Raw genomic sequence first — 17,730 nt, 5'->3', positions numbered from 1 at the left:
AAATAAGAAAAAAAAGGATGAAGTTAGTTAAAAAGCCCTTGGAGCAGGCAGATTATTTCAGCTAGCCAAAGCAGTCGTCAGGATTTCTGCATACGATCTGAGATGATCTGAGAACACCACGTTGTTTAGGTTAAAATAAGGTGGAACATTTCACCTTTGACCCTGTTGGCTTGGCTTGCTGTCAAGAGGATGTCCAAGCAAGGGATGTTGCATACAGCTAATACCATCCTAGCCTAAATCACCAAATTTTCTCCTATCTAGGCTTGTGAAAACTCAAAAGATGAAAAAAGAAGCAAGATATAGAAGCTATTAAATAAGAAGACAAAAATGACACGTAGGACAAACGGGCCTCAAACCTCCTCCTTATTTACTGAACTACCTGACTACACACAAACATGTTAGCCAACCTCTCACACACCGACCCTCCTGCCAGACAGAGCGTGTCCAAATGTGTCTGTAACCCACTGCTTGCTTTAGTGAGCACCGTGACCTTTGGGTCATGAGGTCAGCAGAGGAGTATAAACATACAGGCAGAGCTGCTACTAACAACCAGGCGAGGATTCCTCCGTGGCCGGCTACAAAGTCACAGACACACACACTCAACTGTGTTTGGATAAGTCTAACAATGTGATACAAATGCCAGCTGAAGACATATGGTTTGAGTGAGAACTGGCAAGGGTCAAATAAAACTCTGTTTGATGCATAGATGTGTTTAAATCCGCACAAACCAAAGCTGTTAATAAATCAAAAGATCTCTTGCTGGGAAAAGAAGATGTTAAAGCCACGTATAAAAAGGAGGTTGCCCAGTACGATCTGAAGGCCACTGCATTGTACAGTTAAGTGTTTACATGAGCAGATATACATACGTGTGTGTGAGAGTGAATGACAAAGAGTGATAGCCACAGACTGGATAACGAATTGGTCCACCTGCTGCCTCACACAGACATCTCTGTTTTGTTTACAGAAGACTGAGGGCGTCTGTCAAGCCAATAAAGACAACATAACCTTTTCGCGTAGCACACAAAACCTGGAATGCTATTTATCGTAAGGGCTCTTTCCAAAACATGGCAGTGCCGGCTGTCAGGGGGATAGAGCAAAGAGGCTGAAGCCCACCAGTGTCGAGCAAACGGCGAGCGCAGGGCGAAGACTGCACACCCTCACCTGTCAGGAGCGAGACACAGGACAGGGAAGGGGGAACTCTCAGCTCTAATATGTGGTACTTGTAGAACAGTTAAAAAGTAAAAACTTTCCATCCCTCATTAAAAGATCAAAAGAAGTAATAATAAAAATTAACTGCAGCGCCACATAAATAAAATTTATTCCAGAGAGAAACATCTGGGGTGGTCTCAAACCTTATTTTCTCATAAGAGGTGGTTGTTTTGAGAAAGTGATGGCAATGAAAGAGTAGCGATGTCAAAATATTCACAAGCGGCATTGAGAAAACATTCAAGGGAGATACCTGCAACCCTGTTTTCCCTTCAATCGACAGCCCCTTCCTCCCACAAACACGCTTCAGAGACAGAGGGGTGAATGCAATAAAATGAGACCCATACATCCTCAGTCATGCGTGTGCACTTTACGAGGTCGCACAGTCATTCACACATCAAGTGAGGAATGACAGCTCACCCAGGCCCCAGATTTTATCTGTCTTTCAGGTTATAGGCCTAGTGGGGGTGATGGTTGCTAGGATCACTTTCCCAGATGATGAGATAAGGAAGAGCGAGGGATAAGAGAGGCGTACGTCTTATATAAGGTTGTTTATTGGTCGAATCCCGGTGATGGGGACAGCCTGTGTTGCCCGATGGCCGGTTGACTGACTAACTGGGGCTCTGTTATGAGAAAGGCGGATTAGGAGGGGAAGATGCTCCATCTTGCATCGCAGCTGAAGAAGATAAAGTGGGGAAGGCATACATGAAGTGGCACTCAAGCAAGGAAGCAAAGGGAAGAAACACTCTGCATGACGCACAGATGCACTGTAGGTGCAGTGAGATACTGATTCATGCAAATTCACAACATTATTAATGTAGCAAAAGTAGAAAATTGACCTAAAAAAGGCCTTAGCAGGACATGTGAGCCCACACTGCAGGTACAAATCGCTCCACTAAGGCTAAAAGAAGTCAAGACAGCTCTTCAGATTAAATAAAGAAATCTGGTTGATAAGATGCATTCCCACCTCACCCCCACCAGGAAGTAGCCTCATATTTAATTCAGTAAGAAAAGAAACAAACACTTCACTCGCACAATAAAGAACTAAAGGTAGCCGTCAGTCAAAAAGTCAGCCATGACTGTAAATCGAACAAGAAGGATAAATGCGCTCCTTAAAGGTATGGTATGTGCGTTCCTGGGCAGGATATGGAACACTTGCTGTGTAAGGCATCCAACAGTTAGAGACGAGCCGGACTGTCAGTGAACCTGATGTGTAGCGTGTGTGAATCGCCCCAACACGCTCACACACACTATGTGGCGTCTGTCCTCACTCTTCAGCCCTGTCACGCAGATCATGCTTAGTAATTTGACAGTAGTGCCCTTTACCCTCAAAAAATCCTAAGTAAGCTAGCACCAATATTAGTCTGACTCAATCGATGTTGAGTCCCTTTCCGCTCTCTGTGTGCTTATGGTGCAGGTTAAAGGACAAAATGAATACTACTGAGAAGCCGGCAGAGGCTATATCCTTCCTGAAGCCAAGTACTAAAAAGGTGACTATTCATTCAATGAAGGTGGCAACTCGTGTCCAATGGTGCGTTCCATTTGATGTCGGAATTTCCGAGTTACCAGACGGCACTTTCAACTGGAACGCCCCGTGAAGTTGGATTTCCAGTTTGGAAAGTCAAATGCACCTCACCAACCAAAGACCAAACCAAAACAAAAACTGCATACAAGCACAATGGGTAATACTGAGTTTGACTAAATGATCACAGTCATATATCAGTAGGTCGATAAGATACGTACAGTAGGATTTATACAATAAGTCGATAATGTAATTCATGACACGCCTACTTTGAGCAACAAAAACCATCATAGATAATCAGAATTTATCCAAATAGCAGATCTTGAATCAGCTCAGTGCGACTTTCTATTTTTGTGGATGCCCTCCAATGAAAATTACTTAATATGTCACATGTATCACATTATGCGTTTGGTTTGAGCACATGACAAAGACAAATAGTTTGTTTCTCAGCAGTAAAAAGGACCTACGATGTTGTCCTCTGGGTCTCCTTGCATACAGCTCCACATCCAAATCCAGCTGCAGCCCTGACTGCAGGCCAGCACAAAGGGAATCCCTGGCATTCAAACCTCCTGGAAACATTCCTCAAATTGTGTGTATTTGTGTGTGCACATGCTCAAGTGTGTCCCTCAAGACTCAACAGAAGTAACATGTGGTCCCAATTAGAAAGTCGCCGTTTGTCCTATCCTCTGCTCCGCTGGCTGAAATTTCAGTCACAAAAAGAGCATAACATAAATTTCTGATCGTTCTCCTGGGGCACTATAAAACGACAAAAAGTGAAACCAAGAATCAGCCACGTCATGTCCTTGAAGCCACGAATGCAAAGCTGCACACAGCCTTAGTTTGTTAATAATTCTACAGTATTTGCAGTGGTTTGTTAGCTTTTAACTAAATTTTTAGGCCACTACTGTTTGGGATTTAGGATACAAAGGGCTGCTGCTCACAAAAGTCCCAGCCATAATTTTAGTTTACTTCAAGCTCAATCCTGCCAAAGAAATACTTCCACCGGGAGTACACCAAGCACACACTTCCTTCACTTTCTGAGAAATAAATCTGTGGTTTTCAAACAGGTGTTCCGTCTTTCAGCGAAGACTCAGTTAAAGTGGCTCAGTGCTTAATACGCATTTGGCCCCTTTGGATCTAACATGAATAATGTAGGAAAACATTTTTCCGTTTTACAAACGCTCGACTCTTAAACAGAACGACAGTAGAATGTGAAATGTTGACACGTTCACACCAGTCCGAGCAGAAACGCTTTTCACTGACAGACTTGAGTCGCACAGTTCTGCTGAAGCCTCCTTTCAACCCTCAGTGTGCAAGGACAATCACTACCACCCTGCTGCTGCGTTATTGTGCTTCATCAGTACTTGCCGCTCATCCACTTCCTCTCAGGGAGAAAAAGTCCGGGTAAATGAAATCATTCAAGGACCTGGGAGGCAGTTCTTATGAATGAGATTCAATACAACTAGGGACACCTTCAATTAAGGTGCTGGGCGGTCCAGTGATTATGCTTAATAACCTATTCAAATAAACACAACAAAGACTCCCTCACTAGGCTGACATGGGAAGAAAGACAGAAAACCAAGGTGTTGGTCTGATGTTTGAGCAGATACAGCCAGTAGCAGACACCCGCTGGTACTATTGGCCAACTGCTGGTCCATTCCCAAGAGAGGCCCACTGACTACAGTCTGGCCTCTGCTGATTCTATAGATGTTCAAAGGAAAATGCACCGAAGTGGAGGGAGCAGAACACATCATGAGGCGGTGATGGGCAAAGAAAGGACGAAACATTGATGGTCCCTCCATATCAACTGGAGCATTACTGATGGAGCTAAATGAGGATGAGCAAGAGGCAACCACCAGAACAGAGTGTAATACGCTGACAATCCAAAATCCCAACCAAGCCTGACTTTGCAAGAAATTCAATCAGGAAACTTAAGACCGTAAAATGCTGAAAAGGAAACCTATTTTTTCAATACAGAAGCTGAAAGTTTGGGCCGGTCGTGCGTGTTGAGACTGCACGGAAGTTCTCTTGAATTTAGTCCTGGGCCCAGTTCCGAGAAGTGGGATGCATTTTGTGAGTGAAATCCAGAACCCCTTCATATCTGGATGGATCAGCACCGCCTGGGTGCTTTTTCATCGAGCTTAATGTACAGCCACAGGAGCTCTGCGGCTCTGCTAACATGTACCAAGGAGGGAAAAAAAACATGCAGGCTAAAATCTTAAATGCTTAAGGATCTGGTCACACATGCACAAAATCAGAGAAGCGCGCAAAAAAAATTGCGTCTCCGCTTCATGAAGTGAATTTTGATGCAAATTTCACCTTGGCAGTGATATTCATGTGCCTGAATTTGACTACGTTCATGCTGAAAATGAGGAGTGCAGAAACAATGACTAAAGTAATGTGATCTGTATGTTTGGCACCTGTTTAAGCCCTTGTGGCTTCATCCTGTTTGCATTGGAGGCTTAATGAAGAAGTGGGAGGTTTGAAGGCAAGTTGTTCGATCAAGAATGTCAAGCACAACACTTAATCACCGTGTAGCCCTTGTATTGCACTGCATGTTACTAATGTGATAAGTAAGAGTGCAATATATGGGCTCTAACACGGGGCTAGACAAACATCTTTCACCCGTAAATCACTACAGGCAGTCCCTCCCTCTCTCTCCTCCTCGCCTCCTTCTCTCAGGTCGTTGTGTCGACCTGCTCTGCTGCAGTGAACCCTCCTCACACGCAGCTGCTCTGCCTGTGAATGGTTCCCTGTGCGCTCCTCTCCGCTGTTCTCCTGTGAGCTGGCCAGGGGCAACACCCAGTGCTAACGTGCCAGGGGAGGATTTCCAGAGCCTCAATAAGAGCTAAATAAACCAGCCTCCACATCTGGGAGAGCAGTAACACTGGTAAACACTGGGCCGCGGCCTGCCCACAAAGCTGGGCCCTTGTTTCCACTTAATGATGATAGCCCTGGGTTTCTGCACTGCTGCCTGTCACACTCACTCAGTCATCACTATGGTCTCACCGTAAGTCACACATATTCACTCAAAAATATTTACTTGCACCTTTACACAGGACAAAGGGTTACAGCTACTGCAGTCATACAGGACTAGTGCTGCTTTTAATAGAGGCAGAAGACTACAAAAGTTCTGTTTTTTAAAGCAGAAAGATTAAATCATTTACATGTGTGATGTCTTCTTATCTCTAGCAATGTTGCTCTGGTCCAGTCACCTCATAAAATAAAAAGGATAAAAAATTTGGACTTAGCCATGTGTCAGTGCACAGCTGTGAGGCCAAGATACCCTATCCAGAGGCATAATCTGGACTAGAGGACTCCCTGCTGGTGACAGAGGACATGAGAGCAAAGAAAAGACATTGCCTTGGACATGACATGAAGTTAAATGCCCAGTGAGGATAATTGACTGAATGTTGTAGGTGAATGTTATCATTAACTCCACCAAGGAGGTTATGTTTTTCATCCATGTCCATTTCACGATTGGTTGGTTTGTCCCACAGATTACACAAAAACTACTGAACGGATTTCCACGAAACTTGGAGCAAAGATGGTTCACAGCCCAGAATAGACCCCATTAACTTTTGGTGTGGATCCGGATAAAGGGACGATTCAGGAATTGTTCTCACATTCTTTAACATTGGGAGATAGGACATGCAGAAAGGATGTACTCTACAGAGTGCCATTCTAGTTCAATATGCAACAACCAGAAAAAATTTCACCTGGATATTTGTTTTTTTGCAGGTAAGAATAATAAAACTAAATGAACCAAATTCATTGTTTATGGTTAGAAACTTCAAAGCTTCAGCAAACAACACATTTCATATAATTACAACTAGAAACCATTATTTTATGGACCTTCTAATCATTTATCAGTAAACTACCAGAAAAATGTCTAATATGCCTGTACAATTAGAGGTTATTATTTTGGTGACCGTTTCTCCTTCTGAAAATATAATGGATTACAACGATGATTTTTTAGGTTTACAATACCTACAACATCGCAGCTACAACAAAAACAGGGACAGTAAGAGATTCTTTCTATGACTCAGAGCTCACAACACTTGTTTAAAACTCACCCATCATTGGAGCAGGTCATGAACTCCTCTTTAACCTTTGGATGCCAGCAGCCAGAATTCAGCATCGCTGTGTGGCCCTGAAAAGAGCAGAAAGTGAAAATTAACAAACTGCACACTTTTAACAGGCACTAAACTGTTGCTGGCCAGATCCTGTACTGAGCTTCCAGTTGCTTTAAGATGGAACACACACCTGTGATATGTTTTACTGGATCCAGTTTGCAACATGGACATCCAGGGCTGCCATTTGTCCCACAAAGGCTATCAAACTCATTTGATATTTAGAGACCAGCTGTTGTAGCTGGTAAGAACTGGTGGTAACATAAAAGGGGAAATGTCACCAGGAGGAACCAATGAAGGTGGATTCATGAAGATGTATTTTGCAATCTTACTGCACACAAATTACGTGCAAAGACAGCTGTTGTTCTTCATGTTAAATCTCGAGCCAAAACTGCTGCGCAAAAGGTCACCAGTTAATTATTTCAGTGGTGCTGTTACGTTTTTGTGACGATGTATCATCAGTTGTGCATGAAGTACATGGCAACGATAAGGCCTGTATCCACAGAGACTCAGTCGCCTACTACGCAAACAAAAGTTCCCGCAAGGCACAATTATGTTGCTGAATCTGAATGGACCTGAAAGGGCTCTCTCTTGAGGAAAGGATCTTTTTGTAACCTTGACTTTTGTCCTTCCTTAACTTCAGCCTTTGCCTTACTACTGAGCCAGTGAACTCTGAAGCAGTGCAGCAGGCTGTCACAGATTCAACCTCTTTAGACATTTCCTCTGCTGGAGTATTCCTGTGGAGAATTACTCATAACAAATGACTTCAAAGCAGGATAACCCAGAGAGAGGCCTCCCCCAGTGCCAGGTCAGAGAGGAAACATTTCAGCATGCTGCAAAAAGGCTTCAGACATGACATACCGCTATTTGACAGGATGCTTGATAAAGCAAAGCCATGCATGAGCAGAAGTTGACCAAATGACATTGGTATGTGAGGCCTGCCTGCTCACTGTCAAATACTTCAAACGTACCACTTTAATAATCGATAAAAACAAACTGCCTCGCGCTTGCTTTTTAACGATTCAAAAGGACTAATAAAAAAAAAAAAAGCTAAGTTGTTAAATTTTACGGTTAAATACACACCCTCTATATGAAGAGGTTAGAGCTCAAATGGGCTATGAATGGCTGCCTCCCTCCTCTGTGAAATAACACCAAAATAAACAGAATCATCCATCACAGGAGCTTCATGATTCACTGATTCCTCTTCCTTCCTTAACAGTTTAGGACAACAAATTGCCAGTGGCTAAAGAGAAACAGACTGATATCCATAGAAACCGTAAACAAAAATAAAGCATGGTAGTGACAATCAGTGCCAAGAATAGAAACTTCCTTGATAACAAGAAGTGACTTGCTGGGGATGTTAATGGCAGGCCCCGTTTGTTTTTATTGCCAATTACTTTAAGCATAGATAAACAGGTTTCTGTGCTTAAAGCATCAGTCGATTAATCAGCTGTTGAACTACTTAAAATTTGATAAATAAAATTTAAAAAAATATATAAAATGAATTGACAACAATATTGAATGATGATTTTAGTTCATTTATGAGGCAAAATATTCTCTGGTTTCAGTTCTCAGATTTTAGTATTTGCTCCTTTTTTATTTTTCTCTCTTAAGATTTTGGGCTGCTCATCAGACAAAAAGAAACTATTTAAAGATTTTGGAATAATAGAAACAGAGCTGCAGATTTTTCATATTTACCTGGATTTTATAGAACAAACTATAAATTAAAAAATATATATACATTTCATTCCATTGCACTGCATGTGCATACACAGACCTCTGCTTAAAGTGGGAAGAGGTAGGAGGCAAGTTATTGTCTGTCAACAGAGGCAGAGCAGAAGCAGGGACTTAATTATCACATGAGACAGCTAATCGACTGGGACACAGTCAGCAGGCCAAAACGCATTTTCATTGAACCAAACTCTCCGATCAGCTCCAGATGGGTTTGGGCAGGACAAGAATGTAGGACATCCAGGAAACTTGCAATCAATGGGCCTGCACTTGTTCACGTAATTCATATGGCTGGTATAAACTGTGTCTAAATGCACTGCAGCTGGTACAGATGGCTGGTGACCACCAATACAGCTTCCTTAAACACAGTAAAAACCAAACATGACCACTTAATTAGGATCCTCCTTTGTAGATGCAGGTACAAGCAAGACATGAACCACGACAGTCTTCAAAGCATGTGGTGTTCCTCTCCCTCTGAGACTGCCTGTGGCTGGTCACACAGCACAGACCTTCAACGTTGCATACAGAAACAGACAAGCTCATGGCTACACCTTGCTACCATTATGCATTTGCAGGATCTATCAACAGGGCAGAGGAGTAGAGCATCCAGCCTGTTAAGAATTAGAAGGCACTCTTAGGTACACTGCTGTTACTATAAAAGTGAAAACATAAATACCTGTAACATCTTTAGAGCGGCTATGTTTTAATTTTTTTACATTAAAAATGTATCAAATGACAAAGAACATAGAGAAAATTATCACCTGAATCTGCTGCTCCCCTCGGCTTTGCAGCGCTTTATATCAAGTTTCAGCTGAATTATAATGTTGCCATAAAAAGTGATATGTCAATGTTGTATAAGTCACTTTATTTTTCCCTGCCCCCAAGGGGCCGAAAAAAAATCTGTCATTTTGATCAGTAATAATAATATTGTATGTTATGACCTATTCATATCTTGACATGTGAACATGTTATGGTATTGACAAAGCCTACTTGGCGATGTATACCTGCAAATTGTGCAGAAAATGTATAAAAAATTGCTAAAAAAAAAAAAAAGGTTATAGTTACATTGTACTAATCAAGATAGCTGCTGAAATATGACAACGTGGCAAAATCCTCTAACAAGTCAGACAGGGCAAGAAACATGAGTTAAGCAAAGATCAGACAGGTTTTAAACAAACATCCACATTTGCCAAACATATTTGGAGGAGCTGTCAGAGAGAAACAGTGAAATTGCTGCCCAAACTGTCTATTGTGAAATCCAACTCAGTTTACCATCAATGTTTTGGTTCAACCCACCATATGTGCCGTAGATGTGTGCTCACACAGGTTTCCTGTGCAATTAGAGATTATTACTGACATTTCTGGTGTAATCACTTCTGCTTTTTTCCTCCTGGCTAAATTGCTGGCTTGTTTGTAACTTGTCTGATCATCTGACTGCTCATGTTTATTGCCATGTCAGATCTTATTGCTGTGTTGCCAGAAAGCTTTTACTTTAAGTGAGTACAGTCTGTCTTTCAGTTGAAATGACAGTCCAAGTTGGAATAAACCCAAATTATACTGTATGCGCGCACCACTTTACCTTGGTGTTGGCCATATCCACAATGTACTGGTCTCCCTTTATACACTCCATGACATTGAAGCCATCACGGTCCAACACTTTGGCCTGTGCGTTGCCAGAAACCACCAGGATGACGTCACCAGTCATGCTGTACTGCAGGGACTTAATCTGATGGCTGAGGGGACACATAAACACACGCATAAACACACACATAAGAGAAGACATCTGAGATACTTTTACTTTGCATTTATCTTGTGCTGATAAGTTCTGATAAGTGCCTTGGTGCCTGTTTATAAGCCATCTGCATGCTGTGATTGTTTCAGATTTCTGCACCAAAACAATGTTATATAAGAAGCTTTTAATCCTTCAAAGTGTTCAGGGACAAAAATAAACAGTAGATACATGTAGCTATAGGAACAAAACAACACAACATCTGATATACATCTGATGATCGTTCTCTTTGATCTACGACATGCAACAGACACAAAGTTACTCAAGAATGGGAAAGAATAACACTCTTTGAAATATAACGAAACACACTGAAAGAAAATAAACATAACAAAAATCTTTCATCAAAGACATGTACCACAAGAAATATAAGGTATGCATAGTAAGTAACTTATTTAATGCTCTAACTGAGAAACAGGCATATTATTCTACAATGAAAAGCAGTGCATACAATTGAAGAGACAGAAAACTATCTGGACCACTTAGCCTGAGAGAGATTAGCAATTCAGGTCAATATCAAACAGAATTAACACAGCGGGGGGTAGATAGGACACAAACATCTCTGTACAGGGCAAAAAGTTCCATTGCTGAAATGAAAGGGAAATCAACACCAATGCTGTTTTTAATTGGCATCTTCAAAGACTCACTACACAGCATCAAATCCTCATTTTCCTCCTGATTCCCAAAAAGTTGGGATGCTGTGCAGAAGGGAATGCAATAATTTGCCTTTCCTTTTTGACATAAAGACAACTGAAAACAGTACCAAGACAATACATTTAATATTTGACTTATATAATTCATTGATTTTGTAACCATATGCTTATTCTGATGAGATTTTGATGCCAGCAGCACTTTCCAAACAAGTTGGGACAGGAGCAACAAAAGTCTGGGAAAGTTGTGGAACGCTCCAAAAAACACCGGTTTGCAATATTCCACAAGTAAACAGGTTCATTGTTAACAGCTGATAGTATCATGATTTGGTATGAATGAGGCATCCTCAAGAGGCTCAGTCTTTCACAAGCAGGGAAGGGGCGAGCTTCACTTCTTTGTGAAATGTGTGATTGTATAAAAGGTTATTACTACATGGGCTCAGGAACACTTTGTAGAACTGGTGTTGGTAAACAGTTTATTTGCAAATGGTTGCATTCAGTTTTTTTTTTAAGTTTCACTCAGCCTCAAAACATTTTGGGAATCATGGTTGTAGTTTGACTCAGCTCACAAGTTGCCTTTTTGGGTCAGGATAGAGGAACAGTGGCTTGCTATATGAAGCCCAGCTTGTTAGTAAACCAAACAGGCTACTGGATCACATTGTAATCAAATTAAATGTAGCGTAAATTCCTGTTAATAAGCGGAGGCCTGCTCCAGCTCAGCCCACTGGTTCCCAAAACCCAAAAAAGAATTTGATCTTTGATGATGGCCTCGGTGAAACACAGGATAAACACGGGCAGACACACAAACACCCACAGATCTCAACCATCTGCTCCTGAAAGGCTCATTTTGAATGAAAAGAGAGGATGTCACAGAGTTAACATGAGGCTCAATGAAGCTCAACAAGTGTGTGTGTGTGTGTTTGTGTACATGTGTAGACTTTGGCACACATAAATGCAGTGAGTTTACTTGATGTTTGTATGAAGCTAATTAACCACATATTCGGCAACTGTGTTGATGTGCCACGTTGAGTTCTTAGAAGTTGACTCACCACTCACAAGGCTGGAGGGATCTGAAGGCCTGCAGTGCCTGGTCCATCCCGGCAAAATCCCAGAACCGAACATCATAATCATACCCACCGGTCACCAGACGGGCTCCAGAGGGATCCAAGCCAAGAGCCGATACCTGATGAGACAATCACCTTTTTTTTAAACTAAAAGACGATCTATTGGCCAACACAGCTCAGAGCAGAAGCAGCTGTAGAAGTAGTCATACTTTCTGCTCTAGAGACAGCAAAATAAATAGATGTCAATATTTAAAGTTTGTTCTTGTGTAATAATCATATTATTTAGATCTAAACTGTTTTAAAACTGCAGTCAGCACTGGATCTGGACACCAGATTGGTTCTGTACTGAAGACAAAAAACGAAATTTACTCCTGTTTGCACTGCTAAAAAATATCATGGGAAAAATTCTTTCTGCTGCTCTCACTGCTAAAATTCAGCAAAGTTTGGTAACCTTAGCTAAAAAAAATTCCAATAACTGATGCAGATCTCCACTATCAGATGTGCATAATGTAAATAAAATATGGCGTTGATTATACGCTACTTATGATGAATAAGACCCTTCTTCTTTCTAACAGAAAGCCATTGAATACATTTCCATAGAGCCACATAAGGAACGGTTATAATCGCGGAGTGCTGACAGAAGAAGTCCTTACCGTCTTGGTGCCGTGCTGCAGAGTAATCTCATGAGTGTCTGGAATCTTCTTCACTGGATTCTAGGTTGGAAAGTTGAGAGGAACATAAGGAAACAGTAAAACACAGAAAATGGTTAAAGTAGGTGTGTGGTTAAAGAGCAGCACTCCATTCCAAGACTCAATTATATATGACATTTGACTAAAGAGCCTGGAATCAGTCTTCAGGAACAGTTTAAGGGTTAGGATCTGAGCTATCTCACTCATAACCTGAAACATTTACATCCCTATGTGATGGTGTCAACAATAAACAGGAAAAAACACTAATTACTGTTCAGTAACAGAAGATCATTGCAGTTTCATCCTGTATAGTAAATCACTAACCACTGATTATATTTTCTAGTGCTGCCATCTAGTGGTAACATCTTAAAAGCACCTCACAGTACAGAACAAACAGGTGCCTTTTTCCCTCTTAACATTAGCCTCTTTTACAACAGTGGTCCCACTATAATGCTGTTAAGAAGACCTGTTGTGACACCGGCTTTGCCTTTTTACACTACACACACAGCGACATGATGCTGCCCCAGTAAAACAACAGCAGTGGCATCTCATGTGGCTCCTGGTATGCTGCATCACCCTTTTTACACAGCCGTCAATTCAGTTTCATTACAACTTATGGTGCCGGCTTTAAGGCAGAAAAATAATTACCCCAGGGTTCTGTTATTGTGCTATCTCAATACATGTGCTATACATACTATCTCACGGTTAAACTCCAACAAAACTGAGCTTATGTCGGTACTCTCGTGCTTTTCCCACTATGACAAGTCAAAAATGTCTGTGGTGAAAAAGCAGCAGGAAAACAAATTTGATGTTTTAGACAACATTAATCAAAAGTCAGCGTGAACCAGGTTGTCTACCGATTAAAAATATTTTGTACTCCGGCTGTAATGCCTACTATTAAGTGGGGCATTTCAAACATACATCATCATCATCATCCTCATCTTGTGCCTCCCCATCATCATCTTCATCACTGGTAGCCGTGCTGTCTGTGTAACCTGGCTGACGAGGCAGTCTCACACGCTCATCATCGTCGTCGTCCTGGGCTGTAAATTGAGGAGGCAGTGGAGGCCCAATGAGCTCCGAGTCAGAGTCACTGTCACTACTGCTCTCACTCTCCTGTTTTCTAAGAAGAAAAAAATAAAATTGCTTAATTAACAGAAGGAAAACTAACCTCTGAGGCAGTGGCAGCCTGACCAAATTGTAATATTATATTCACTCAAACAAGCAAACAGAAAAAAACCCTGGTTACCTGGTTGAAGCAGCAGCTTTGTCTCTGTGGACTGATGGCTTGACTGATTTGGAGCTCTCCCCTTCTTCCTCCATCTGACCGTCCTTATGCCGTTCCTCTATGGAAGCAACAAGCACAGCTCAGTTACACACACGCTGGTGACAGAATGACTACTAAACATCTCACTGTGCTGGTAAACCTACCCAACACATGTTGACTCCTCTCAATGGCTGTTCGACGAGTCTGTTCAAAAATGGCATCCAGGTCAAAAGTGCGGGCCTTCTTACCTGAAGTGAACAACGACAATATACTTGACCAATGACTGTTGCAAACCATATTGTCAGTTTATGTATAAGAATTAAAATAAGCATGTCTGATTATTGACTGTACGTACCAAACCCAGAGAATCCCATGACAGATGCCATGTCTCCATCACCACTCATCTTGCCTGATGCTGCAAAAGAGGCAAGCAAATTGTTCATCTTAGTTTAGCTTGTTGATCATGAAAACTGTCATCAAAATGTACTTTTCACATGAATGCTCAAAATACAGGATACGGCTCTCTTGGTTTTGTAGTTTGCAATTTAAGCAGCTTCAACAACAAGTGGCCCTTCAGTGGTAGACTCGTCTAATGAAAGGAAACAACACTGAGTTTCGAGTCGTGCAAGTCCTGCTATTCCTAGAATGATAAAGCCATAGCTAAGAACACTATGGTGCAAAGTAACTAAGTACATTTACTCAAGTACCATAGTTGAGTACAATTTTGATGTGCTTTGTATTTAAAAGATCTGAATATTTCTTCTACCACTGCAACAACTTTATGTTAACTATAATATACCCCAAAAAAACAAAACAAAAAAACACAACAGCATTTTGGAAAAGACAACATTTCGGACATTTGTGTTTTGTTCTGTTTTGACCCTCATGGCCACCGTACTACAATGATTTTAACGTTATACCACATATTTGACACAACCACACACACACATTTCATACACTGACTGACTGAAAACCTGCCTCTCTTGAAACATTAAACTTAACTGAACTGGATCCGAGCCCCAATAAGCTTAGAATATAACGTAATGTTATGTTAGAAAACAGTAAAGTATTGAAACTTGGCTGTTGGCTAACAATATAAATTCAGTTTGAATGAGCAGAATAAATGTAACTCTGACAAGAGCCCCAATTCATTCTCGTCTGAAAGACAACAGCAGCTTTTCAGGACAAATTAACAATTCAAGAGCTTTAAATTGTCTATTTTCTATATTTGAGAGCACCAAGGCAGAGAAAATAGCTAGCAAATAAGCTAGCAAAAACAGCAACGACGTTTGTTTCTTCCACATGCTAGCTTAAGATAGCGAGCTGACAAATGTCAAACTAATCGGAAATACAGTTCAATATGCCTGCGCATACACTGTAAGTAGGCTAAAATGAACAAACAAAACGTAAAGACGTGTAACAGCAAAAGTTGCTACCTTCATCCACTTTGTTGGGATCCATGTTTTCAAATACGAAGATCACCTTTGACTTCCGGAAGTTCTTTCTTCTTCTTCTCTTGCGGATGTTGGGGCACAGCTGATGCAGGGCGCCCCGAGTGTCCACTCTGCTGCGTTTTAGCTCAAGTTTAAGGCTGTTCACACCAAAGCAAAGCTCATTTTTTTATGAGATAATAAACCTTTGGACCTTTACTACTGTATTTACTCATGCAGTGTGAGCATGTTTCATCAAACTGTATAAAGAGATGATAAAGATCTTTGTAGTCTTTGGTTTTAATGAACACAGGACTGGTATCCCTGCCAATCCACTTTTAACAACATGCTTGAGAGATGTAAACAATGAAGAGTTGCTCAAGTGTAACCAGTTTCATGGGCGTAGGTTTCTATATAGATGGTCGTGACATGTCACAACCAATGTTCGAGGATTGCAAAATAGTCACTACCAATATTTGTCTGCTGCTGAGCCAGTAGTAACGTTAGTGAGTGGTAGTAGTGAGCATCTTCCAAACTGTGTCCGCTACTTGAAATGGATAAGAGGAAGAAACAGCTGAGAAACAGCGATTAAAAAGTTGAAGTCTCTGGAGGTGGAGGCTGCTAAATGTGCGAAGTTGACGGAGCTTTTTGGTGCCGGGACCAGTAACACCGACCCGCCAGCAGCCACAGGTGCTGCTGCGCCGGGAGACGAGGGAGGAGGACCTGACGATGATGAGCGAGTGGAGGCAGACAGGGTCAGTACCGTCAGCCTGGGGCTGGCTCGGCTGAATGTTTGAGACATGTCCAAAACAAAGTAAAAAAACGTTTTTACATTGAATGTGATGCGACCTCACTAACTGCATACTGATGAACGCAGCTGCCGCTAATGCTAACGTAGCTGCCGCTAATGCTAACGCAGCTGCCGCTAATGCTAACGTAGCTCCTCAGGGACTGAAGTCGTTATTTTCTAACTTTGACAATCTAACATGTGGCAGCACATCAGCCCAGAGTTAAAGGGCTGTGACTGTTGGTAGTTGTGGTTGATTTTGTTCAAATACGTCGAATTGTGATATTATGGGTTATTATTGTTCAGATGATTTAGCTAAGCTAGCTAACAGATGCTAACGTCAGCGGTCTCTTGTTGCCATAGCAACAGTAAACATTCACGTGGCCTGATGAGCTGTAAACAGAGATACAAAACACAAGTAAACCTATAGCAAATAATAAATTTAATTTGCAATATTTACCATTGAATTTATTGTAATCTTTCAATTCATTTATTGTTTACTGAGGTGATAACTATCTAATAGGTATAATTTGTGTGTAAATGTGTTACTTTTACTGTAGTTTTCAAATGGCTGTGTATAGTGTTAGTGTATAGTCTTGAGCATTTTCAGGTCACAAAGATCTGGCTTTTTTGCATTGGGAAACACTAGTAAAGTGTCCTAATGAAAACACGACAAAGCCATTTGACTACCTTGTTCATAAATGATGGTGTCAGGACTTTTTTTTATGACACACACACTTTCATTGATAGGAATACTTGGTTTTGAGGAATGACCTCTATTTTGAGCATGTGACATGCTTTTGCAGGTTATCAACAAGGTTTTGCAGTTTGTACTAATTGTTTTGAGAAATGCACCAACTGTTGTGCAAATGTAAGTAATGATGTGAGAAAAACTCCACCCCGTCTCTGGTTTTGGGTTCTTCCCGTTAGTCTCGTCCCACCCCTGGTCATAACATAACTTCTGTTGTGATTTGACACTATAATGAACAAAGATTGATTGGTTGATTGCTATAGCTGTCAGTTTTAGTCCTTGAGTTCATAGCTACGTGCTTTATTTGTTAACTGCTATCAAGGAATATGACTCTCCTTTGTAGTATGTGTGAGAAAGGACGCCACGAGATTTGTGGACTTCTTCGTGGTGTCCGCTGATAATATAGTGGGCTGGTCTGGACAGAAAATGCCAGAGCTGAATTTTTGTCCCAGTCCACCCCTGGTAATGTCACTACCAAAGCTGAGACCAAACCTACGCCCTTGACCAGTTTAAATGGACAGAAAACTGCACAATCGATGCATTTCTGAAGAGAGAAACTGTGACAATCTTTGAAGTTTAAAGATCAACTGCAAAAATCTAGTGTACAAGGCAATATACAATCTCAAAAAGCTATTTATTGTCTATTAGTATTCTTTAAATTAATAAAAATGTTTCAATCTGTAAGACATATGCTGAAAACTAAAACAATATGTC

At 41.2% G+C, this 17,730-nt stretch overlaps 1 protein-coding gene across 1 annotated transcript in view; it reads right to left on the bottom strand.

Moving 5' to 3' along the window:
* Window positions 1–15,546, bottom strand: part of LOC141005838 (WD repeat-containing protein 70) — a 42,711-nt gene extending 27,165 nt beyond the window's left edge. Inside the window, exons 1-9 of the mRNA XM_073477881.1 lie at window positions 15,485–15,546; window positions 14,404–14,463; window positions 14,213–14,296; window positions 14,031–14,127; window positions 13,703–13,904; window positions 12,746–12,805; window positions 12,078–12,211; window positions 10,172–10,325; window positions 6,805–6,881 (exon numbers count right to left, since the gene is read on the bottom strand). Coding sequence (XP_073333982.1) covers window positions 6,805–6,881; window positions 10,172–10,325; window positions 12,078–12,211; window positions 12,746–12,805; window positions 13,703–13,904; window positions 14,031–14,127; window positions 14,213–14,296; window positions 14,404–14,463; window positions 15,485–15,509 — 893 coding nt within the window. The 5' untranslated portion in view covers window positions 15,510–15,546. The remainder of the gene's footprint in view (window positions 1–6,804; window positions 6,882–10,171; window positions 10,326–12,077; window positions 12,212–12,745; window positions 12,806–13,702; window positions 13,905–14,030; window positions 14,128–14,212; window positions 14,297–14,403; window positions 14,464–15,484) is intronic.
* Window positions 15,547–17,730: the final 2,184 nt, after the last annotated feature.

Source organism: Pagrus major, chromosome 12 (genome assembly GCF_040436345.1).
Source record: "Pagrus major chromosome 12, Pma_NU_1.0".
Lineage (NCBI taxonomy): Eukaryota > Metazoa > Chordata > Actinopteri > Spariformes > Sparidae > Pagrus > Pagrus major.
Note: the sequence above shows the minus strand (reverse complement) of the source record. Positions and strands in the feature narration are given on the sequence as shown.